The 26849-nt window shown below is 40.6% G+C and overlaps 1 protein-coding gene across 1 annotated transcript in view; it reads right to left on the bottom strand.

Moving 5' to 3' along the window:
* LOC104051226 (von Willebrand factor D and EGF domain-containing protein) overlaps nt 1–26447 on the bottom strand; it is a 183996-nt gene extending 157549 nt beyond the window's left edge. The window contains exon 1 of the mRNA XM_064453234.1: nt 26098–26447. Coding sequence (XP_064309304.1) covers nt 26098–26194 — 97 coding nt within the window. The 5' untranslated portion in view covers nt 26195–26447. The remainder of the gene's footprint in view (nt 1–26097) is intronic.
* Nucleotides 26448–26849: the final 402 nt, after the last annotated feature.

Raw genomic sequence — 26849 nt, 5'->3', positions numbered from 1 at the left:
TAATGAAAAGCAGAGTTGGCCAAACATGTGAAGACTTGAGGTATAAAAGGATTAACAGATGCTAATGTTCTACATTTTTCTGCTGCAATAAGTACAGACCGCAGCCAGAGCAGAGCAGAAAGGAAAGGATTGCATGTAGGAGGGACAGAAAGACACAGCTATAATACCGTGCTGTAGTAAATTTGGAAAAAGGCAACTGTTGAACAGATGTTACCAGCACATGGAAAATTTAGTCATTAGATGATTTGCAATTCACCGGTCCAGTGAAGGAAAAGTGACTTATTTCAATCTAAAATGAAACCTTTCAGTTTTTCCAGCGAAATAGAATCTCTAACATCACAAAGAAAGACTGATAGTAATTGACAGTCAGACTAAACTCCTCTTCAACCTGAAATTAATATCTTGGAAACAGGAGGCATTGAGACATTTCACTTGCAAAGAGGTTGAAAGGAAATATTTCAACTTTTAGAAAAATATGCCTCTTTTTCTCTAGGCCAAATAGTTTCTCATGTTCAAAATGAAACTATGGTAGATCTTGCTGATGTAGAGAAAAGTGCCACCGATGCTCTGTTCACTCGAAGCGCGCTCCTGAGGGCACTCGTATCACTGGGTTTGCTCCAAGGAGCGCAGTCTCTGTGCTTTTGTTTTCTCTGTCTCAGCTGCCTTCATTCACATGAACTACTCTGTATGATGACCCCTTATTTTTTATTCTTTTTATCCTGACTGTGGGACAGCCGATCCAAAACACAGGTCTCCTGCAAAACCCCCATCGCATTACAAGCTCCTATTGCTCTGGCATCACAAAAGCAATGCGTGCACCGAGTATAACTATATAGAAGAATGAAGTGTGTCTTGGTATGGCACATATCCCAACCCTGATTACCCAGTGTAAAGAGCACAGAGGCGTTTTGGCATGAGCGGTGCTGAAAAGAGGGTCAGCCTACTGCTTTTTATGATAATCCTTCTTATCTCTAAACTATTGCTACAGCATCTGTACGGGAACATGAGGCGGGGAGACCACTTTGGTCTCTTGACAACAGATGTATTTCCCTGTCCTCTACCTCAAGCAAGGATGTCTAATGCTGATTTATCTCCCACACTGTAGTGATCAGCAACATAAATGGCTGACTCCTCTAGCTACACATCCAAAACACTCTGGATTCACATCATTTGCAATATTTGTACATATTTCTTCAACAGCAAGACACAGTCTTCATCTTCATCTGTCCTGAGAGACAACTGTCCTTCTTAAACTTTACATCCTTTGAGGTTGAAATTCTTCTTAGTCATGAGGCAAATTTGTTCATGTTGCCAGCAAGTCTGATCTGCCATTAGGGTCTCAATCGCTGATGTGGATAATACAGTGTAGGTCTGACTTGAAGTGGCCATCTGAACCAGTTAATTTCCATATTTCTTCAAACTAATTTCTTTATATTTGTTACTTATTCATTATGACTCCTTGACTACAAAGAATACATCAAAGCTGAATACATCTCTTTAATCAGGGACCAAAACCATTATCACTCTGATCACAGAATTACAGCTTTCATATTTTCTTCTCAGACCTATTCTTGGAATGTGTCCCATCATTTAAAATCCTCTTCTAAGGTAGGAAAAATGACCTTTTCTCTTTCAAGGTAAACCTTTTCTTAGGATTGTCCATGGACTTCATGGGTATATGCCAAGAATGACATAGATTTTTATACAAAATGAATCTTATTTATAAAAATAATTTGGAGTAATTTTGCATAGCCAGAATCCTTTCAAAGATTTCTTACAGCAGTGGGTTATTTTGGCTGTGATTTCATGAGAAATGGCAGACCATCTCTTTGCAAAATGCTCTGCAAATAGTCATTAAGCTAAGTCTCCTTTCCCAAGAGAACAGGATATAAAGAACTGAGATGTGAATATATTTGTGTGTGCATATGGTATATGTGGAGACACTGGAAGAGTCTGCTTTTCAGCTTTTTTATAAGATAGGCGTATATATGTATAATAGCTAAAATAAGGGTTGATTTTTTTTCTACCAGGCCAAGTAGGAGTTGGAGCTGTTAACAAACAACATTAAGATTAAAGAGAATAAACAAAACAATTAATCATTTTATCTGGCCCAAGTAAAATGAACAGCACAGCTAAATTAGCCCCTCTTACACTGACGGGAAAAAATCCCTGCCTATGATGCAAAATCTTGCTAGAAGGAGAAAGAGAGAAATACATGCCTGTCTCTGTTGTCTTGAGGTCTAGCCTGGGCCAAGAGCAAGGAACTATGAGACACTTGGGCAATACAATAGAAGGTCAAAGCAAATAGGGCAGGAAAGGATGGGGGAAGGTCATGTAATCCACCCACATTCAATAACATACACCATGGATTAGACACAATCCCATTTTCCATGCCTAGGATAACATTTGTGAACTTCAGAGATGTTACCATTGCTTCGTCTGTGCTCTTAGAAGAGTATATTGGTTTGAAGCAAAACTTATCTTTCTGAGCAGCTCCCAGAAATTCCCTAAAAACGTTGCAAATTCTTTTGCTCAGGGCCTTGGGTGCTGCCCCAGGGGAATATCTGCAGGGTCCCTCTGAGGAGGTGGCTCTGAGCAGTCCCCTGTTGCTCTACAGCAAGTTGGGGCTTGCTCACACCCTTGTCTATTTAGGGCTTGGCATGGATTTTACATGCTTGTTTTACTCTCTGTCTGCTAACAACTTGCCCCTGAGTATTTGGAAGCAGTATAAAGTGAATGGACTGAGATACCATATGTTAATTCCAGTATGGTTTTTGGCTGATAAAAGTGAAAAGTATAAGCTCTTTGTGAGATTATTGCATAAAAACAAGTTAAGGCAATTGCATAGATAAACTGGAAAAGCAGTAGCTTTACCCATTAAGATTTTATCTAAATAATCCAAATGTTATGAAGGAGGAAAAATATAAGAAGGCTGAGTAGCAAGATCAAACTACCTAAAAATCTGTTCTCTGGTCATGCAGGGATTTTGAATGTTAAACTTTTTAGTATGCCTAAGAGATGCTTAGTATGTGGTGGTACATCAGAACCATTACTTACTCTCTTGTTTGGATGGATGTGTATATTTTGCTACTGCACATATTTCTCAGGCAAACAAATGTAAGTGGCAAGGAAAAAGATGTTGTTCCTTGATGCAGTTGTTCTCTTGACACTTCATACTGTGAAATACGCTCCAAATTTCTCAATAGAAAGAGACTGAAATTATGAAGAATAAGATTGACTGAAATGGATGGCAGTGTTTAAAAAATGTTAGCTAGTATTGATGTTTTGGAAAAAAAAAAACTTCTCCCAGAATGCTGCCCCGAGGAGGTGATTGATATGGCTGCCACGGGGGCCTGTGTCACGCCGGATAAGTCACTCCAGCCATGTCAGAGGTGATCATTACTTTTATGCTCCTCGTTTTCTGGGTGCCTGACTGACGACCCTGATATGCAGAAATATGAGGCACTTAAAGCTTAGCTGCTACTAAAATCTCAATGTCGGAGCTGGCTGCGAGCTTGCTGATGAAAAATTTTTCTGTTGGAAAATGTTGACTTGCCACAGCTGAGATTTTCATAGAAGTGTGTTTTTCTATTGAAGCTATCATTACGTGATTTTTAGTACAGCATTGCTGGAGAAAAGAAAAGGGAGCGACCTTTGCATTTTGGAATAATCAAAGCACATGAGAAACCACAAAATGAGAGGCTTCGGCACTGCTTTAGTTCTGCCATACCAAAATGTCCCAAATTAATGCTGTTATCTCCTGGGCAGACAGCTATTACAGAAGCAGCGATGGAGTAGAGGGGAAGGAGAAGAGGATTTTTCTCCCTTTCCTTCTCTTTCTAAGTGTTTTTACTAAACATTTCAAAGGGGGTTTGTTTCATTCCAGTGTGAAAGAGCGGAAAAAAAAAGTTTCTGTACTTTTCGTGGAAGGGGAGAGCAGCTCTGTGCCTGGATCCCCTTTGGGCAGCTCTGGGTTCAGGGGTCAGACAACTTTTAGTCCCATTTCCCTGTGTCTGAAACCATTAACTTGTTGGCCTGGAGATGCTGGTGAAGTCAGAATACATCGCACCTCACGCTTGCCTTTTATTCATTAGACAAGCAACAGTATCAGAGAAGGAAATTGGTTCATATGGTGCAATTTGTTCTTAATAATCCACGCCATCTTTTCCCATCACCTTATGTTCCCCTTTCCTGAGACAGGATTTGATATTACTAACCTGTGGGTTTGCCTATTCCCTTCTCAGCTTCAGGTGAAGAGAGTTTTGTGGACACTGATCTCCCCAGACAAGGTGTCCCATCACGCTCTCGTGGTTAGAAAGTGCCCTTCCTTCACCTGTACTGAGATCAGACTGGTCTCTGTCTTCCTCTGCCGTCCATGCATAGGGGAATAACCAACTGCTGCCTTCTCAACTCCCCATGTTAGAAAACTAAATGCAACCCCCTTTCAGTGCTCTCTTCTCTAGGATAAGCCTATTTCTTTTAACTTTCCTTGCAGGTCACATTTCCAGGCCCCTTGTTAGCTTTGCTGTTCCCTTTTTCAACTGTCTCTAATTTGTCCAGCTTTATTTAAGTATGATGATCAAAATTAGACATAGTACTCCAGCTGTGGCCTCTCGAGTCCAAGTGCACAGGTCTAATGAGCTGCTGTGCTTATGTGCACTACCCTCAGTAACAAATTTTATTCTTGTTAATTTTTCCTAATAACTCTGCAAGTTGCAAGTCATTAGGAACCTGCATTGAAGGTAGTCTGGGTGGTTTGTAGGTTCTCAAATCATCCTTTCTTCACTTTTTGATGTTAAGTACTGAATTTGTGCTTCAGTCTTTGACCTTCTTTGGTTCTCAGAGGTTCTCCATAAGTTTTTGAAGATAATTTTTAATGATTCAAATAATGATTTGGCTATTACTCAAGGTGGATTCAGCAGTTACTGACAACCTGGATAGACCCATTTGTAGCTATCTCTCTTCTTTTTGTGCCTTGTGGTCCTATTACCATCTTGAAATTAACTGTGCTAAATATCTGATCATAATTAAATTTCTCTAAGAAGACTGAGGCACCAAAGACTTCGAATACATCTGTATTCCCTATGTCATTTTACCTGCTCTCCTTCCCTGTTAATGGACCTGCACTACTTTCCTTTGCCTTGGTAACATTAATAATATTTGCCCTTCACCCCACAAAGGCTGTGAAAGTAAATTAATCACCGTGTGTTAAGCACCCAGTTGCTATAATAAAGAAGGAAAAAGCCTATCAGGAAATGAATGGCACTTCCAAAATGTTTTTTGCTACTTTGTGGCATACATGCATTAAAGCCACCTGCTCACAAATAAGAATGACATGAAATACTGGCTCACTGCTCAGTAATGGAGTGCCATCTATCCTGGGCACCAAGGGAAGCACCAGTCCTTGGGCATGGTCCAGTCCAGTGTGTGGTTATGCCACAAAACTGGATTAGAATGTGCAAGCAAAGGAACAAATTACGGCAGCACAAAAAAAGTTAGCTCTGTTGTTTCCTGTATTGTGAACGCCTCCCATCACAACTTTGTGTGTCGATAGATGGAGGGTGAAATATTTGCTCTACCCCAAGTGCTGGATAGGGTCTTATCGCTTTTTCAAGGCACTGAGTGGTCCCTCACCTTGGAAGAAGGTAGATCTTTCACTGCTGCCTGGGATTGTAACTAGCACCCTGCAACTGGTCTCTGGTTTTGTAGTTCCTTATCTATAGATGTAGAGAATAACATGCTCTTAGTGATTACATAAATTTGTAGGAATTTCTAGCACCTTCTTCTATAGTGACTTGCACAACTCTTTGTGAGTGTATGCAATGATGTAAATTGTGAATGGAAACTATTCTGAAGTGAACTCGGGCCTCAAGCCAAAACAGTGCCATGAAAAACTGAAATAGCACCATGAAGATTACTAGCAAAAGTGATCTTTTCAAGCTTTCTGCTCCCCCAACATATTTGCTTGAGAGTACCTGGGACCAAATGACAACCTGACCCACAGTAGCCTCTGCACCAAACTGCAGAAGTTCTAATGGCTTTTTATGGATCATTTCTTCCTTGGAGAGCACTATGGTGCTGATGCCCTGGTTGCCCTATGGCAACCTCAGCTGGCTCATATGGCCAGCTGTTTTGTGACTTTTATCTAGCATCGTTTTACCCAGAGGGAACAATTTAAAGTAGACTCTGTTGTCTTTGTAGCAACCAAGATTTCCTACAATAATTCTATTCTTACCTGGCGGCTTGTAACAAAATGAAGACCTTATTTTCTGCTGAAGAGGTGTGAACAATCACCAGAGTGGGTCCAGAGCTGACCCTGGTTTTCTCCCAAATAGTCTTTTTCTTCTCCTGTCGTCCAGTCTGGCTGCTGGGGATTTTACTCACAGTCTGTCATTTGACCTCTCTGCCCATGACTGTAAAATTAATTAAACATGCCTCTCTCCATGCATGCTCGCTAACCAGGCTGTCCATTCCAGCACTAGTTAGTACAGCATTTGCATCAATATTAACAGGAAATACCTAAATACGGGGCATGAAAATTGTGCACTCTGCCTGCTGTACAAATCAGCTCATTGTACATCCTCTCCTTGTCCTATCCGGGTAGCCTTTTGTCTCCTGTGTCCTTTCGACTTAATTTTAGTTTGCCCTCTACTTTCACCTCCATTACTGTGTTATACATGGGCAGTTGACTATGTGACTTAATCATGTCAGCCTCCTCCTGCTGTTTTACTTCAATCATCTCCAACCTTTCTCCACTGAGCTGACAAAGATACTTTCTCCTGTGCCATGGAAAACATGATCTAAAACAATAGGATAGTGTTAGAGTTCTGCATGCATAATTTCAATAACATCCCATGTAACCAGTCACCTGGCATTTTTTTTTTAATGAAATTGACGTTGTTATCAGCCTATTTTCATTCAGTTCTCACAAAAGGATTGCTCACAGCGTGAGTCATGCCAGACATTTCAGTATTTCTGTCAGGAAGTCAGTAAAGATAATAAAAAAGGGTACATGCAGACAGATCTTTGGAAATACAACATTTAAGAGCCATGATGCTGCTGATAGCTTTCAGTCATTTTGCAGAACTTTAAGAAAAACCAAAGCAACCAAAGCCAAAAGGTAACATTTTGTTCATTTAATACTTCTGTATTGCTCCAGACTGTGTTTACCAGCATCTTTTAGGTAACTCAGAGGTTTCCAACTTTATTTTTCATTTTAAGGTCTTCTGCTTTCAGAACTTTCTCTGTAAGAATAACAGAAAGCTCAGCAAGGCAAGCAAAGTCACTCATCTAATCACGTAGGGTTGGGGACGAGCCTGCTGCCGCGACTCCAGGGAGGTTGTGCAGAAGGGTGCTGAGAAATGCACTCTCCTGCTCCGCTGCCGCCCTTAGGTACAAGGGTGAGCGCTGGTACCTCTGGCAGGGGAGGTGCTTTCTGGTCTCAGTCCCCTCATGTCTGAATAAGAAAGGCACCCCTACCGCATGCACACAAGGGTACGCTGAGATCATCTGTTGCTTTTTGCCTACGTTTCTCTCCTGAAAAGAACATTTTTTTTGCAAAGTCAATTGGCAATATCTACATCATTATGAAGCTTTTCTGGCACTGCATCTGCTGATTGATGGCCATGAAAATGCAGCATATTTCATTTTCTTTTTCTAGACGTGAAGCCAGCTGCTAATGGTTTTCACAGGGTGAAGCGGGCAGCTGCAGGATCATGTCTCAAGGCTCTAAAATGTACATTTGCAGGAGAGCCACCTGGGTTTTTGGCTGTTTCATTACTGGTCATTACTGCTCATAAGAAGTGATCTAAGCAAAATGGGTGCTGAGCCTAGGTGTAAATTCTGGGGTTTGATTTGGGAAACCACAGTCATTAGCATCAGATGGAAGTGATCTCAATGGTCTTGAAATCTTTCTGTATGCAATTAAAACTTCCATCACCTGTTTCCAAAACCACATTAAGTCCCATGGTCTAACAGTTGACATTTATTTAGTTTTATTCATCTGCCTCTTCAAGTCAAATACAGAAACTAATACATAAGTATTACCCTCCTTAACTTAATTCCGAATGCTTGCTGAAGACTGAAATGCAACGGGAACGCCAGTGTGTCATTAGGCTGAGCGAGAGCGAGACTGTGGCTCTTGGCAGACACCAGACAGCAATAAGGAATCTTCCCCTACAGGTCTTGGATAAAGTTGGTATCTAAGTACTTGTTCCTTTCGCTCTACAAAAAGGCCATTTGATTCCAACCCGTCGATATTTTGCCCATATTTCATGCACAGCAAGGCGTAGGGGACCGTGGTGGCTGCTGAGGCCATCTGGACTATGGGGTTGCTGTCCTGCTTCTGTAGGCCCCATGCAGCACCTCCTGATTTTAAAAAGGCCCTCTGTGACTATGAAGAATGAGGTATGATTGCTCCCTCCTCGATGTGTAGATGGCATGTTCTTCTGGGAGATGGGGGCAGGAAAAACGCGTGGACTTTGGTGGTGCTGTGTGTTGCTTGCTAACTTTTATTAAACCAGGCTGGATGCCTTATCTTTCCTAGAGAAAGGTAGGCTCACCGGGATGTCTGGGAAATAAAAATGTCAGAGCTGTGAGGAAACTCACCACCAGTTTTGTAAGCCGCTGTCAGGCGGAAGCAGACTGGCCTGCATTTGCATTTACATTTTTTTGAGTGTTTCACAATGGCTTCAATGGGAAAAAGCAAGGCAGAAACGATCGGTTGTGTGGGAATTCCTGAGAGCAGCAAGAGAATTTTATAATCACACAAAATCATGCGAGCACAAATTTTACATTGTTGGCCAGCCACTCTGTCCTCACAGAAAATTGACCTTGACACACACTTGAACAATTTTAAACAGGAAAAGCAGGTTCCATAAGCAGAAATACTGTATATCAGAACCTTCCTTCCAGGTAGGAAAGTCCTGTTCGCTTGATTTCTAATATATGCGATCAACAAAAAGCATTCATAACTGTTAAGCAGCTGAAAAGTGGGCCTGGAGCGTACATCGTTTTCTCCTGCGAGGCTCTGCAGGTTGAATCCTCTCTCATCAGAGTGTGCCACAGGCTTTAGATAAGGAACTGGTGAAGAAGAGCTGAACAGTGAAAGCTATTATCTCAGAAGACTGATATTTACTGGATTCCTGCTTTTTACCTTTCTAGCTGAGTCACAGAATTTCTTTTGTTGCAGTATATTCGTTTTCCTCCTTTCTCTAACAAATACCATTGAATTCAGTATGCACACATATACTGTTATCTAGAATTATCTCCAAAAACCCTTTTAAGTCCTGTTCACACACAAATGAGACTTGAATACTTCCAGGGCAGAGCAGTACATTAGCAAGCCTAAGAATTAACAATAGAATTGGGTCAATAAAAGAAGCATATACTATCTGATCACAAGGTGACTGTTTCCACTGTAATGTGAAAAGCTACGTTCTGTGCTGAAAACAGTTAAATTAATGCCACAGTATAGACCTCATTTGGATCCCTGTGTACATGTTCAGATTTGTGCAAGCAGAGGGAACGGCTATTAGGATAATCAGGGGAATGAAGAGCTTGCTTTGTAAGTAGAGATTAAAATTAATTTGCTTAGCCTAGCAAAAGGGAGGCTGAGGATGCATTTCATGTTGCTGACACGTACATAGAGGGGAAGGGAACTCTGCAGGCTAAGGGAGAACATTGTGAGAACATCCACTATAGAAGTGATATCTATGGAAATATCTGGGGTGGAAAACAGGGAATTTCTACCTACTGAAAGGTAAAGATCCAGGTGACTTGAGCAAAATATCTATTTCTAAGGTGCGTTTGATAGCTGCCTTTATAGCAAGGGACTTGGACTGAGCAAAAGCAATGACATAGTTCATACAGGAGGGGCTTTTATAATAGAACTGAAGGAGCTCTGCATGGTGGCATTTGCCAGATCCTCTTTCTAGTATATCTTCTCAGAACCTGGGTATGACCAGAACGAGTCCTCCTCCATGTAGCCTGAAAAAAGTCAAAGATACCCCAACCACACTGGCTGGACTGACAGCTCTAGCAGTCTGTGCCCTTTCTCCTGTGAATGTAACACCTGAAAAACCTTCTGGACTCTGAAAATGAGTATGATGCATAGAATCTCCCCCACAGGTTACTTGGGTATATTTGATAAGGAGAAAAAATCTATACATTACGGTAGCTACTGAAGCAGCAAAGCTGGAAACTTCGGGTTCAAGGGATCAGAGAGCTCTGAAAGTTTCAAAATGTTATTCTTACCCTCACCCACCGCAGAACTGATTTAATGCCTACAGGCCACATTATTGTTTATAGTATTTCAATTTTTGATAAAAATGTTTTGAAAACTGTGATCTATTTTGTTATTTTATCATCAATTATTGAATTATTGTTGGGGGTGTTATACATTCACCATCTTATCATAAATATCCTGGAATATAAAAATGTGTGATTTGTAGACTCTTACTATGAATAAATTAAGCTGGATTTATGAGACTTACTGTCTGTTCTTCCTCTGTTCTTTGGAGGGCTTTGCGAATGTGCAATGAGAGCTCTTATTTCTTATTATGGAATTTTATTACCACTGTGTAACTGGGTTAATATAAAAGTATAAATAGGGATATGCATTTGCCTGTGAGATGTTTTAATACCAAGAGGAGCATCTGAAGTTCAAAAAATATGAATGGAAGGGCAGACCGTATATCTTACCCTGTAAATAGGAAGAGAAACCATTTCAAGTGCTGAAGAAAGAATGGAGTATGTGGGAATTGTCCCCTAAGAAAGGTAAAAAAGCAATCGGATTTTTTAAAGTCATCTTGCTCTAGTCTGCAACTACATTTTAGCAAATATCTTAAAATGCTGCAGCTGTTTCCTCTCACCTGCTGCTCTCCTGCACAAACTTTCACACAGTGAAAGAAAGGGCATAGAAAGCAAGCGAAGCTGGAAAGGTCTAATTGCCTTCTAATAGTTCCTCTTCTTTTTCATCTACATGAACGTGGCTGGTGTTAGTTCATGCAGACTGAGACCCAGACAATAACCACATTTTACTTTTAAAAGAAAAAATAGTCAAGACACATGAAGCACTCATTTTAGTGAAGAATTCAAGCAGAATCCTGTGACTCTCTCTCCTGTGCATGAGCAAAAATAATCCTCATTCACCCCTGTGACGTCTTCTTATCCTTTACATACTTCAGCAGTATTTTAATAGCATGAAGCCCACAAGGATGGGCTGGTGATGTCCGTGCACACAAATGAAGGGAAGGCAGAAGAGGATGCCAGCAGATGAGGATGGAGCCAGCACAGCTGTGCCTAAAGAGATAGCAGCTGGAAAGGACTGAGATGGCCACCAAAAGGGAGAACAGCTGGAAAACCAAAAAAGAGGTTTTAAAGGAGACACACACAAACAGGCTTAACTGAGAGAAGCAGGTGTTGGGTCTGGAGAGGCGAGATTGCCTTGCAGGCTGCCGGAGCCCTCGCCGGGGGATGACCCCAGGGAAGGAGCAGTAATGGGAGACGGAAAGGAGAAGGGGGGTTTTGTGCTTCATGCTTGTTGGGGAAAATATCTTTCTAGCAGCTCTGCAGCCTTTGGCCTATGGCAGTAAGAAGCCGTGGGGAAGGGGTTTGGTACAATAGACTTTTCTGGATTTCCTTCAAAGCAGAAAAGACGGCTGGAAACCAGCAGGAGGGTGCTACTGCTACTGAAGGGCAACTGTTGCTCTCAGTCTTCCTAGGCAGGTCTCCTTCTGCTGCTGACAACAGAAGTTGCTGTGGTTTTCTGTAGGAATACGATGAGGACAAGTTCGCAGCCAGGCTGACTGGAAAGCTCAATATTTTGCAGTAGGGCTTCATTGCTTTTTGCACAGTGATAGAGATTATAACCTTTTATTCTCTTTTTCAGAGCTAACAGACCCATTTTCCTTTGGCCTTAAATGTGAGAGTGCTACACAGGTATTCTAAAAACAGCGGGCATTTTATTTAAAGGTTAAAAATCACACTAATCTAGAAGAAAACTGTGATTTCCTATTGTTCATCACTGTTGTAGCCATCTTTGCTGCTCTGTGGTGTCAGATGGAGAGCTAGTGGGTTACTGCTATATTATGTTTCACTGTGAAATCCAGACAGATTAATGAGTTTGGGGTCACTTGAGATTTACATAATTTATATCGATGACTTGCTGTTTAAAGTGTTCTACAAAATCAGGAAATAAATTGTAGGTTTTATAAAAAATATCATAATTAAAAATTGACTTGTACTAACTGTTGGCTTCAGGAACATGCATGAAGTTCAGGTATGATGGATTGTTTTGCTCAATGAAAACTATAAAAAACCAGGAGAGACTTATGATGATAAAAAGCGGGTTTTTTAGGTGGTTACATTATCAATCTTTATATTGAGCCAAATGCTGCTTGCATTTCTTCTGTGCATATTTTATTGACTTCAGTGTGACCAGTTGTGGAAGAAGAGAAATATTTGTATTGTAGTGAAGAAATATTATCACATTCAAAACCAAAATGTATTCTTGAACCAAGTATAAAACTTCAGAAGCCAGAAATCAGACACTTGTTTTAGTTTTGTCTTTAATATGACTTAATCACTCCAGAATTTAGCAAGCTGTGATAAATCTTTCTGCTATAAAAACAGAAGGGAAATTTTCTTGCCTTTCCTCACATTAGCAATCGAAATGTTCAGGTGGTGAATATTGTTTTTACAATAGCTTGTTCTGAGAGAAGCAATGAAAAAATACGCAACGGGAATCTGTGACATGTAAGGCTGGTCTCAATGTTTTTTTAATGAAAATGGGTTTGAAGGCAGCTGTTATGATGCAAAAATGAGCCAAACTCTGCTCTCCGCATGACTGGTCTATTCCCAGTGAAAATCAATGGAGTTGGACAGGACCAACAGCTTTAAATTTAACATGGTATTACAAGGTTCATAACATGAGATCCCTGTGTAAGATATTAGACTTACTCTTCCATTTTATTTGGTATCAAACCAAAACTCAGTTGTTTGAGCAGGATACTGAGATTTCAAAAAGTCTGCTAAAAATGTAGAGTTCTACCTTGTTGCTACAATTAGAGATAAAGCAAGAAATCCTTTCCTATCCCTTCCTCCTGGAAGAAGGGTGCTGGAGGAGACAAAATGTCCAAGCTCCAACCACTGCCCAGGAAAAGACTGAGCAGGAGCTGAAGACTGGAAATAGCAGGTGTTGGGACGAGGAGGGCTCTGGGCAGGGTGGGAGGAAGGCAGAGTCTTGGGACAGTGACGATTGGCACAATGGCACCAAAACATCTTGCTATAGCTCATCTTGCAATCATGAACTCGAGAGGAATGAAACTGGTGGACAAATATCTCTTATTTGTACAAGACGCACTGTACAATTACAGAAGCAGGGCAGTGCTAGCTGGAAGCTTGTTCTTTTTAATCCAAAGCTTTCCTGTAACGCAGCAGTGTACACACAGCAAGGAGCACTCTCTCATGATGAACTACATGTTCAACAAGCTACGCCTCACAGCCATATAATATAATGGTTTTGCAGAGAGAGAGAGATCTTTCTGATGCACCTTCATGAAATGGGTCTGAAATAAGTCTTGACCTGTATGCCAGATATCTGTGATAATAAAAATGAAATTCCACTTAATGTCTACTTCTTCCCTAGTTTTGCAGCCCAATTCTGATCTGCTTCTCTATCTTACCTCACTGAGAGCCCTAAGAGAAACCAGGATGGGAGCTTCGGTGAATAACAGATCTGAGAGTTTGAGGCAAAAAGAAAAACATGGAAAGATACATGTAAAGCTTCTCGAAGGTAATCACGTAGTGTCAGTGGTATGTTAAATGCGAGAGACCAATATTACGCAGTGGCTGTCCTACGAATGCTCTTTTGCTATTTGGTGCTGTCTGTTATTGTCAGCTTGCATGTTCCATCTCAGCTTTGCTTGGGTTTCAAATGAACAGCCACATGCTGATAAGTTTTCTGGCCCTTTATTTCCCAAGTTCCCTGAATGATGTGTCAGTGGCAAAATCACACTGATAAAATCTTCCAGATGCCTTATCTGAGTCTCAGAGGTAAATAACCTGTTGGGTTCACTCTTGAACTCTCTCACAAAATAGATCACTAGGGGTCACCAGAAAGAAGCAAAACTTTGTATGTAATCTGGAATGCTTATAAATTTATACGGTGCTTTTCAGCTAATCTTTTATAGGGGATAATTTAGTTTTCAAAAACCAAGACAAATTATTTTTCTACAGATGACAGGTATTTCCTACTAAAGAAAATGACATTACAGAAGGCCCATGTTAAAAAGAGAAAAAAAGGCTTGTGTGCAATTTCTCACTCACTTAAGTGCGTGCTGATACTGAAAGGACACCGTGATTTGAAATTTTACTCCAAGCTAAAATAAGATGTTTCCTCTTGTGGTTTAGTAACCTGTGTTAAAATGCTGGCTAATATGGCAGTATGAACGTTAATTTTTCAGCTGGGGTTAAACAAAACAGTAATAATTTGTTTTTGGTAAAAAGTCACTGCAATATCTTTACATTTAAATTTGTAGAAATATAGATTTCAGTTTTTCAGCATTTGTTGCAGCTCTATGCTCGCAAATCTTAGAAAATATATTGCACGCGGCAATGAGAGGTTTATCCAAGGATGTTTGAAAGAACAGCCTACTCAGAGAGAAAGAATATTTTGGTATACTTGGTAGGGAAAGAGCAAAGATAGCATGGCTGGAGTTCAGTGGGGATTTGAGGAAGAATTTGGCTCAGCAGTATTTTATTGCTCTTCTATTCATTCTTAGTGCTGAGCAAAGGCAAAGTTTCCTGGTAAATATTCAGCCAACGGTCAGTTTGTCTTTAATGAAAACTGAGAACAAGTCAACAAACACCTCCTATACCAAAATACATGTATTTCTGTATTTTTCCAGTAGCTTGATGCCTGCCACAGGAGAGACCCGTGTTCCTGCAGGAGTGTTTGGATGTAGTGAGAGCAGAGATCTGCCTGCGCTCAGCAAAGCTGCATAGTTCGTACTCTTGCCAGTGTACATAAGTGCATATTTTCCTGTGCTTTTTCTTATCCTCCTTCAGTCTAGGTAAAACTGACATTGTTTCCCCCTCCCTTCTTGAATATATATATTTTATAGCTAATGAAAAAGCTCAGGAAATATAACTGTCCCTCATATTGATTTTGCTTTTATATAGTGCCTTTTCCCCAAATGGATGCCAGAATGCACTCTTAAAATCAAACTATATAGAACAATAATTTCTACCAGAATGGAAAAACATGGCAGCAGCTTAGCAGTGCACTTTAGTGCTAGACAACACTTTAGGAAATGAAGGTGGCTTTGAAGAGCAGGAATAATCTCATGGCTTTGAAGAAGTTATTAGATATGGGTACGGGGCAAGACCCAGTGCAGCCTTTCTCACCCCCCACTGCCTGCACTGGTTGGGGTGCTGCGGAATGCCTTGCCAGCCCCTTGCTCAAACCCTCTCATACTAAAGAACAAGTGTTCCCAGGCATTCCTTATAAGGAGAAATATTATTTAAGCTATGAGGGCTCTTAAGACCTCAGACTGCAGTTCATGTAACAAATAGCGAAACAACCCCCAGCCCTTCATACACAGAATTTACTCTGATGTATCCCTGTCCAGCTGTCTGCTGTGTGCCAGCGGGTACCTGCTGCCCCCAGCTCCAGGGCCGGCGTCGGAGCCTCCCAAATTAAGGACCCTTTTGCCTGCAGTATGATTTTTGTATAGCATAAGTTAAGTTCACTTTATCTTGTTTTCTTTATGCAAAATATCCATCTCCCTTATGCCCTCTCTTAAGCACAAAACAATATGGGATACAGGATACTCCATACTTTCTTTTTTGCAGGAAAGGACTTTTGATTAAATAAATGGTTGAAATTTAGTGTGTTAGAACATTGCTTCATAAGCACAAATGAACATAAATCACTTTGTGCACTGTTGGGAACTTGCAAACAAGTATCATTACTAATACTGAAATTTACTGTCCCTCTTTTTTAGTTTGTTCATTCTTCTAAAAAATGTATGATGGTTAGAGCTGGTCAGTAATTTTAAATGTTGATTATTTTATATGCTGTTAATGAAATTTTTGTGGAAATGTGTAAGTTTTGAGATGACTGTGCTTTTCTTTGGTACAGGAAGGGGGGCATTTGGAGGCTCATGGATTTGGGTGTATGGTTTTGGCCAAAACCCATGTATTTATCAACTAATTGGTCAGTCTATCTACTAACTCTGTACTGGAATTGCTTTATTTTTTATTTTTTATAAAATAGCAAATATATATTATCCCATAGAATGAATGAACCTACTGTCCATCACAGTTATTTACACCTTTACAGTAGACAAACACATGGGACACTGACACCAAAGCCCTGATTCCAAGATGTATTTAATTACTAATAGAAAGTGAAGCAGTTCAAATAAGAGATCTAAAGATATTCTCTCTGGCATAATCGATAGACCAGTTCTGAGGGCACTTGTCTGTGACAGAAGAGATTGATCCAGCTCCTGTATCCTAAAACACAACATCTTTCCTGTCGGAAGTGATTAACAAAATATCAGACTATCAGTTAGCACTTTGGGATTTTTCCAGGTTTGCCTCAGTGGGAAAGTAAATTTTCAATTGTTTTCAATTGTTAAAGCAATCAGACAGAAAAAGCCTTCCTGTGTAGATCAACAGCACTTACTCAACCTGAAGTAAATTATCTTTGGGAAGTTGTATAGTCTATAAACTCTTATGCAGATAATCACAGTGCAGAGTTGGGCTATAACAGTGGTGAGCCTCTGATGAAATTCAAAGGCAAAAATCCCACTTAATGGGTGGATTTGTATTGTGTATTCTTTGTGACCCTCATAATTTTTCTTGCAGCATTTCCGCAGCACTGATTTTACTGAAAATTACCTGAAGCAGTGATAACAGTGGTGGCCAAAATGGTGTTTCCTATGCTTATGTGTGCATGTGGCCATCTGTGCTACCCTTTACAGGATTGCAACATTTTATTTTTATATTCAGTTTAGCTCCATTTAAAGCAACGTAAGTATTAATATAAGTTAAGGTTGTCAAAGGCGTACCTTATCCCCGTGTGCTGACCAGCTGCAAGGTTTTAAATCTGAGAACCTCACCGAATGGTCTTTCAGAAAACCTGTCCTTCACTACCAGGGAAGACTTTCTCAGCAAATCTGATTAAAAGCAGCCAGAATAAAGTTGTCTGCTTCAAAGGTTTTAAAAAAAGTCAAATCCAACACCACCATAAAAAACAGACTTTGGAAGACAGCTTGTTTTCCAGCTAGTCACTGTATATACAAGTACTGTTCAGAGTCGCTGCTGCCAACCTTTCTGAGTGGTGAAGCAGCTCCTTCCAGCACAGTATTTTGACCTTGTGAGTGCTTCTGTGCTGGGGTCCTTGGGAGCTGCACGGGGCTGACCAGGCACAGCTCACCAGGTCCCCTCGCATCCCGTTGGCACTTAATGAGGATGCTTGGTATTCTCGGGAGGCAAGCTGCAAGCTCAGACCTAAGACAGAAGATGAAGCTGTTTTGAAACAGCAGATGAAAAATATCGTCAGGAGTGTATTAATGAGAGAAAGTGTCTACACACCCATGCAAGAAGTTTAGGTAATAGCAAACAGAACAAGAAGTGTTAGTGGATAACAGATATTATGAAGCAGCAGAGTGATTTTCATGACTAAAATATCAGTTATTGAGGAAACATGAAAAAGGAAGAAGAGGTGAAGGAACAGGGGTGGGTAGTAGATCTATGATTTATTGTCAAAGCTATTTGTACCACAAGGCAGCAATCATGTCAAGAGGAGAAAATAGTTGTAAAGTTCCTCTGGGAGATATACAGCTTGTGCTGCTGGGATCATAGACGGCAACTCAAATCCAGCTATCCTGAAGTACATCAGTATCTTTAAGCCTAAAGCCCTCACACAAGCACATGCTAGGGACAGGGATTAAATCAAACTTCAGCCCTCTGCGTCTGAGCCCGAGTGCTTCCACATGGCCGTAGTCTTTGACTATGATATCTTAAGGAAATATCAAACCTTTTCCCCTGTGAGGTGTGTTGCAGTGGACAGGGCTGTACTGGTGCTGTGCTGGGAGGTACAAGCAAGTCCTACCTGCCGCTGTTTCAGCAGATGCTGACCCACTGGGAAGGACAGGTCCTGTCCCTGCACAGGTACCCCCATGCAGGGACTGGAGGATGAACAAAATGCATCTTTGCTACAGACCAGGTATGCTACAAGCCACTCCAGCTTTCCCAATGTCACTGGTCACAGTGGTTTATTAGGGATTTCCATTACAGGATCAACTGAAATAACTAGTCCAGGCAAAGGATGAAAAATTATTTAAAACTGGGGGATTTCTATTTTCAACAGTTATGAGTGAGACTTCTGAAGGATGTTATAGCAGAAAAGGAGCCCAAATGCTTTAGGATGTTACGGGGTGTGGGTGGCTGAGTCCCACTGGCATTTACAAAACTTTCTGTTGGAGCAAAAACCAACTTCTGGGGTGGTTATGGGCTGGCTAAGGGAGAAAGATAGCTTTCTTTTACCTGTATTTTTGTCCTGCTTTATACACATTCAGAAAATGAAATGTCCACATATTTTAGTACTTGAAGAATGAGTTGCAGGTACATTGGGGTAGGAAATAACCTCCTCTTCATTTTCCTAGTATTTCTTGCAAAAGAGAAACAAGGAATGAATTAGATTTCGCCCTGTTTATGTCTTTGTTGCTAGCTCTAATCGTAACATCTAATAAAAGAACAGAGCAAATGGCTCTTTGAATTTTTATATATTTTTTTTCTCTAGCCCATTAAGAACAGAACAGAGCTGATGATAAGGTAGCCTGAGTGAATCAAAGTATCTATGCTGTGTTATTGAGGGAGGCTAAGTCACAGTCAACTAATTTTATAGCATAACCATAGTTGATTATAAAGCAAATAATTGGAGGAAAGGGACAAAAAAGACTATTAAAAATAATCTCTGAAAGATGTTTGCCAATCTGCCTGTTCTGGTAGCTGGACCAGATCAACAAATAACATATCTCACTAATGCAGTGAGGTCTAATAGTGTTAATCCTAAGGAAAGTTGTAATATTGTTACGAAAAACAAAACATTAGCTTAGTTATTTAATAAACTAGTGACTGAGTTTTACCCCCCTTTGCTCCTCATATAGGTCTGTAGAATATCAATGAGATAAATTCCATGAAAAATTTTCATGACAGTCAAACATCAGCAAAATACAGTTTTAACCGGAGAAGAGAAGCAAGCAGGAGCTGGCATAACACAGGCTCCTTTCTGAAAAGGAACGGTCCAGTTCAGATCCCAAGTCATTCTCCACATTTATGACTAAACTCGTTATAGAGCTATTAATTCAGGAACTTCCAAGAACCCTCTCATCTCTGTGTCATCTTCTAGATTTTTTTTCTGTAGACTTTTGCCTTCTGAGAGGTAGTGAATATAAGTTAAATGCAACTTGATCAGTCATTTAAAAAATGAAAAGAAAGTTAGACTGTGAGTCCAGGATGGGAAATGTTATGCCTTTTCTTATTAGCATAAGAAGGAGGAATATTTGGGGTATCCACCAGTTCATGGGAAGTGCAAGAGCTACTGAGCTGATGAGGCATTAGCAAGATACTACATGCTACATGAGGGACCATTTACTGAAACTGTCAACACACAAAGCTGTCAAGGGACAGTTGAGTTGTAAAATGCTCCTGCAACCATGGGAGATGCATTACATTATTGTGGTATGCAGATAAATTGCTATCCAGCTTGTGGAAGCTGCTTTGCGAACAAAATAGGGGAATAAGATAAACTTGCTCTCAATCGATGAATTAATATAAAACCAGCAAAAGGAGCAGAGCAGACTACTGCAATCCCTCATCTATATTAGGCAATCAATTTTTTTCCTTTCAATATGTAGAATATTCCCTTGTGGCACCCTGTGGATGCCATGGAGTGTGAACACAGCAATCAAAGTAATAGACGTCAGAATAATCAAAATAATATGTCTCAGAAAGAAGCAAATGAGTACATACATTCATTAAGTAAATCTCCTAAGAGCTTAACACACAAAACTCTTTCCAGAAAAGCTGTACAAACAGCTGCATGCACTAACACATGGTTTTACTGGTGTTTCAAAGTCAGATGAAAAATATTCTTCAAGCTAATCCAGTTTTTTTCAGATTACACCATTAAAAATCTCTACTTAGGGGAAAGCACATAGTGTAGCTGCCACAATTAAATTAATAAAGGTCATAAGTGAAGGTAAAATGCACCACTTTGAAGAAAACTTAAAAATCATTAAACAAGCAATGTACGCTGCCCACCAAGAGTTAAAGACAATATCCATTTTTGTAGCAGATTGGGCTTCGGCTATGTCTAACAATAAACCTCTACCTGTGAAGTGACAAGACAGATGCTTCATCCAGGAAGAAAGTAGCCAAAAACTCAGAACACACCCACAAATAGTCAAGGAAACAAACTGGTAGAATCAGACAAATAAGTAATCTGTCTGCCTTGAGAACATTTCTCAGCAAACTGTTGACTGCACAAACCCAGATAAAAATAAGGAAAATGGTACTTCTCACAATATTCTCAGCATTTTGAAGCAGCAAGCCTAGATCACAAAAAAAATTTAGAGGAAATATATTGGAAAGAAAAAGCCATTTCCAAAGCTAGAAATGTTTTATTAGGGTACAGAAGTGGTCTAGGAAGAAGTAAGAAAAAACAGAAAAGAAATTCTCTCTCTAATGAAATTAATGCAGGAATGGCTTTTCCTTCTTTTCTTCAAATTATCAATTTGTATGATAATGTAGATACATGATTTTGGAAATACATGGATCCTTTCCTCATTAAAAACGAAGATGATTTGGGGGATATTTCAGGTCTTCGTAATCTAAAATACATTAAGTAATCTAAAACCCACCAACAATACTTTGTGTCCCCTTGAGCTTGTGTGTGTAGCCATTTGACTTCAGAGTTTACAAGGAAGATGGAGAAAGGTTTAACATTTTTATTACACTCCTATTTACTATATTGGCTTTCAATTATGAGTTGTGCTGCAGTTAACAGGGCTGAGTTGTGACTCATGATGCCTCAGTACAGATCTCGGCTCCACCAAAGGCTTTTTCTTCATGACCTTGAGCCACTTCACGTCTCCATCCCATCTGTAAAACAGAATGATGATGCTTTCTCTCTGCAGCAATTTGTCTTGTCAATTTAGGAACAAACACTGATTTGTCTTGACTACCTGCAGCTCCTATCGATTGCAGAGGAAGTTAGATGTATACAATACTTCTCTGGATTTGGCATTTGGAGACAAAATAACTTTAAGGAACTGGACCATTAAAGTAAACATTTTGGCCATGAATGTCTTATACAGTTACAAAGAGTGTCTAATAAAATGATCCTCAATTTTAGTACAACATAGAGTAATAAATAGCTGTTAAGGAGTTTAAACAGCATAGTTACTTGGCAGGTCAATGTGAAATAGCCATATCCTTGAGACATGCAGTAAGAAGGCAGCCCTCTCACACCAAATATATTTTGTAAGCCTGTATAACTTGGAAAACAACTGTTAGTTTTCATCAGAAGACCGGAAGGCAAACGTGAGCTAAAAATTATTTCCCTACCAAATTTCACAGGCAAGCTAAGGAAGTGTGGGTTGCATGAGTGGACAGTGAGGTGGATTGATATCTCGCTAAACAACAGAACTCAGAGGGTCGTGATCAATGGAGCAGAGTCTGGCTGGAGGCCTGTCACTAGTGGTGTTCCCCAGGGGTCTGTGCTGGGTCCTGTCCTGTTCAACATATTCATCAGTGGCCTGGACGATGGGACAGAGCGTAACCTCAGCAAGTTCGCTGGTGATACCGAGCTGGGAGGAGCGGCTGATACACCAGCAGGCTGTGCTGCCATCCAGCGAGAGCTGGCCAGGCTGGAGAGCTGGGCCCAGGGGAACCTCAGGGAATTCAACAAAAGCAAGTACAAGGTCCTGCCCCTGGGGAGGAACAACCCCACGCACCAGCACGGGCTGGGGGTGACCTGCTGGAAAGCGGCTCTGCTGAGAAGGCCCTGGCAGTGCTGGGGGGCAGCGAGGTGACCCTGAGCCAGCACCGTGCCCTTGTGGCCAAGAAGGCCAGCGGTGTCCTGGGGTGCATTAAAAGGACTGTGGCCAGCAGATCGAAAGAGGTTATTCTTCCCCCTCTGCTCTGCCCAGGTGAGACCACATCTGGAGTGCCATGTCCAGTTCTGGGCTCCCCAGTTGAAGAAGGACATGGAACTGCTTGAGCAAGTCCAACAGAGAGCTGCCAAGATGCTCAGGGGACTGGAGCATCTCCCATATGAGGAAAGGCTGAGAGACCTGGGTTTGTTCAGCCTGGAGAATAGAAGACTGAGGGGGGATTTCATAAATAACTATTATTTCTAAAGGGTGGGTGTCAGGATGATGGGACTACGCTCTTTTCGGTGGTGCCCAATGACAGGACAAGGGGCGATGAGCTCAAGCTGGAACACAGGAAGTTCCACCTCAAGATGGGAAAAAAGCTTCTTTTGTGTGCGGGTGCCAGAGCAGGGGCACAGGCTGCCCAGGGAGGCTGTGGAGTCCCTTCCCTGGAGACATTCACACCCCGCCTGGACACGGTCCTGTGCCCTCTGCTCTGGGTGTGCCTGCTCAAGCAGGGGGTTGGACGGGATGATCTCCAGAGGTCCCTTCCAGCCCCTGCCAGTCTGTGATTCTGTGATTTCGAAGTCCTAAAGTCCAGTACTGACATACTGATGCTGCTCAAGAGAGTCACAAACACATTCATTACATGGGGAAAGAGGTTTCTTCGCCCCCAGACTGTAAGAGCCACCTGATTTTGCCTTCCTTGTGAAAGAACGGTTCCTGCAGTAAGGAAAACTCTGTTGTCTTTCAGATAAAAAGAAGAATGAAAAAGTTATCACCAAACAGAAATCATTGTACAACCCCTGCTACTAGCTTCGCTTTGACGGCACATAATCAGATAAGATCAGATTTCACTCTTAGTTCAAACAATACAAACTGGATTCATTCCAGACAATGAGGCCAATGGGTTACTTGATGTTAACAAAAACTTAAATAAGAGGAAAATAAAATATTAACCTGTAAACAGCTTTTGAAAACTAAAAATAATATTGGGAGAGAAACATTCTGTGAAGGTTGTTCCTCTCCTTTTGGCAGCTGTTACTGCTTATTTGCCGTGGCCAGGGAGTCTTGGTTCTGCTTCTGTAGGAGAGCATTTAGCAGGGTATTTTTTGTTTGCATAGTGCTATAGTTGTCTGTTGTGCTTTCCACAGAGTGAAGACAGAGCCAGAATAATCCCAGTATAATTTCTAAAGTCACAGGAATGCCCCTGACCAAACCCACTCATGGCCCGAGAGCTTGATCCCTGCAAGCTGTTCCCAGGCCAGATACCCTGGGGCTTCCCTGGGGGTGTCTGCACCCCTCCTGTGCTTGGGGACCCCGGGGGTGGCAGGAGCCCTGGAGCTCCAGGGGGTCGCTGGGGACCTGGGTGGCATGCTTGAGGTCTGACCAAGGTGGGGCAGGGTTTGTCACCTGCAGTAGGTACATGAAGCAAGTGAGAAAGCTCTTGAAAGATATTAATTATTCCTTCTGAAATACTCATGGGAAAAAGTTTTCTCAGCTCCAGTAAATTTTTGCTTAAAGCATGGAAAGTCTGTGTCACTCAGATTTTACAGCCGAAGCCCACAAGTGAGACTATGGGTTGCTTGTGGGTAGTACCCAAAACAGATTACATACCCTGATTTTCATTTCATTCCTCTAGTGGAAGTAAGACCAGGGTTTCGAAAATTGCAAGGCATGCTGAACAACTTTTGCCATGCTAGACTATTCCCATTTACTTTCTTAAATCAAATTAGACCTTTTGAGAATGCACTGTCTTTTCCCACTGGCCATAGGCACATAGCCTTTCCCCAACATCATCGTCTCTCTTCTCTTTCTTCACCTCAGGATATGCTCACATTTTTTATTATGTGTTTCAGATTTGAGGAAAATTCACAGGAGTGAACTTGCAAACAATTAATTGTGTCTGATTTTACTGTATACGCAACACCTTGCAGTGAAGTTCCAGTGGGTTTCATGAGCTTCAAGGAAGGCTGGCGTCTTTGGAGGAAGCTCATATCCAAATTAAAAACTTTTTCAATGGTATGTTATGAAAAGGCTCCAGAGGGGACAGGGAGCAATTCCATCTCGACGGTAATGTTATGAGAAACTATCTATTTTAAGATAAATACTTTGTCTAAAATACCTCTATAAAAAAATCAATTGTCTTTTTCTTTTGATTGACTTATTTACAGAATTTCATCCGAGAAAAGTCTGACAAGCTCTGTTTTGTCAGCCCTCCCACATCTATGATTCACTGAGTTGCTTTTGTCCCTGATGCTTTACTTAATCTTCTACCAGAGAGCAGCTACAGACATTATTGGTAAACCTTTCTTTTATCAAACACAAGAAATGATGTAAAAACCCCAAAGAATGGGATCACTGGGAGCTTCGTTCCCTAAAATAAGGGTGCAGAGGATGATAAAGTTCTTCCTTGGTCTTTAAAAGTCTGTCTTATCTTCTTTTTCATATTGAGACATCTGCAAAAAGGTGTTTGGTCAGAAGTTCCTTATTCATAGTTAAATTCTTATGGGATTAGTAGGTTTGTTATACTCAGAGTACAAAAGTAAACAGCATATGGCTCTGTTAATATCCTTATAATGTCACAAGACAATCTGTCAGGATGTAAACTTTTTTGAGCGGTTTCATTTACTTCAAATTCACTCTATGAAAAAAAGAACCAGCAAGTCTAATGAATCCTTCCACATCACCTAAGTGACAGCAAGTTACTACTTAATTTGTGTTTTGTGTTCCCAGTTTAATAACTATGTCTATACTTACTACCTTCAGTAACAAAAATACAGTGGAAAATACAGTTACTTAGTTACTAGCAGTTAAAAGGTCATTTCCCTTGATGAAAAGCTTGTTCTATCAGGTAAGTAGCTGCTACACTCCATAAAACTGGCAACCCTTCAAAAGGTTTCAGGAATTAAAGGCATTGTTTGAAGATAAAGGCGATAAGGTCATTTGCTTTGTGTTTAGTCCTGCAAACCTTTCTGGGTGACCCTTTGATATTCAAATGAAGAGTGTTTTAAATTGTTTTATCTTCATAGAGCTAATGAGTCCTGGCTGACAATCACTTTTAAGACTAGTTGAAATCTACTGGAATTAAATTTTGTAAAATATTGCAATGCATTTCCATTGAGGGGGGAGTGCCTCCAGAGTTTGCCAGAGCTGTATCTGTAATCACAGCACTACGCTCTGGTCCTACTGCTTTTCTCAGTTTTTTTTATTAACTCTGGTTTTACTAGTTAAATAACATCTAACATGATTTTCGATGTATTCCTGCAGTAGATTAATAAAGCTGTATAAACAAGTTACATATGCAAAATCTATGTCCTCTTCGAACTCTATGCTAGAGTGAAACAAGCCTTACATTTAATGTGTACAGTAGTAGAAAAATTACTCATGAACTTTTTATTGCCAGAGACTGTATAGCTGTGTATTATTATATGTGTAATTGCTAATCCAGAATGTTGCTCTGATATATGGTGTATATACATCTTTCGTTAGAGGAAGAGATTTTTGTTTTAAAGATTTTTCTTCTTTTATGGTTTATTTCATATATTTCATTTATGGGAAAATGTTATGAATATTCTTTAAATTACTTGATTTTTTTCTAGTAGGAAGTAAGAATCTTCCCAGGTTTATAATTTCTCTATTAAAGAAAAAAAAAAAGAAAAAAAAAGGAAAGTGAAAATCCTCCTATGGACAATAAACCCAGTGTGCTGTAAGCACGCTTGGTTAGCACTGTGACCTTCATTACCTTAGAAGTTGTTTATTTTAACCTTACTTCCATTCTATTTTGGAGACTCTTTCTAATAATAGCCCTCTATCACTGTAACCCACATTCAAAAGCAAATGTAAACAAGATCATCTCGGTTTAAAATACACATGAACTCTATCCCCCAAATGACTATCAAATAATTAAAAAGTACAAAATCCTTACCTAATGGAGCTGACTCAGTGCTAATGGCCAACAAGGGAATCCAACAGAGGTAGGCAACAAGTTGGAGATGCTGATGGAAAGGAAAGGGCTGCTGCATGTTGTCCAAGATAGGTTTTATCCATGCATCTGCAGTTGCTTAGAAGTTAACTTTTGAAGTACTAAACTTTGCAGGAAAAGCCATCAGCCTGCCTGCCTGCATCAATTTTTTTTTTCTTTCTTTCGTTCTTTTCAATCCACTCTCTTGGACAGGGCTTAAAATGTCATTAATCCCAGAATTTCCAGTAGGGAAGCCCTCCAGCTAAACACAAACCACACTCACCCACCCACCCACACACAAACAGATCAGCGGAGAGCATGTGTCCCTGCAGCTGCTCAGGCTGCAGCTGCTCTGATTTACACACCCGGTAACACACCCGCGCACACACGGAGGGTGAGAACAGCATGTACCGTCAGTGTCGGTGGTAGGAGGTGATCCTGGAGAAATTAGGGTTGTAAACAGAACTTGCCTGCTTCTGAGGATTTTAAAGCAGATGACACTAACTTCAGATTATTGAAGTCATATCTGATGCTGCGTTCATATGAGAGGGCATTAAAGAATGCTAAAATATAAGCTTGCAAAGGGTTTGCTTTTCACTTCAGATCACTGGAGGTTACATTTATGCAAAACTGTTACAGAACTGGTCTGTGCAGCACAAAGAGCGATCCCGAAAGTTTGTGTCTTGGGTCAATGTATCATCATTTGGTGTTTTAGA

The sequence above is a fragment of the Phalacrocorax carbo genome, chromosome 5, assembly GCF_963921805.1.
Source record: "Phalacrocorax carbo chromosome 5, bPhaCar2.1, whole genome shotgun sequence".
NCBI classification, from domain to species: Eukaryota; Metazoa; Chordata; class Aves; order Suliformes; family Phalacrocoracidae; genus Phalacrocorax; species Phalacrocorax carbo.
The sequence above is the reverse complement of the archived record's forward strand: the minus strand, read 5'-3'. Positions and strand labels throughout refer to the sequence as shown.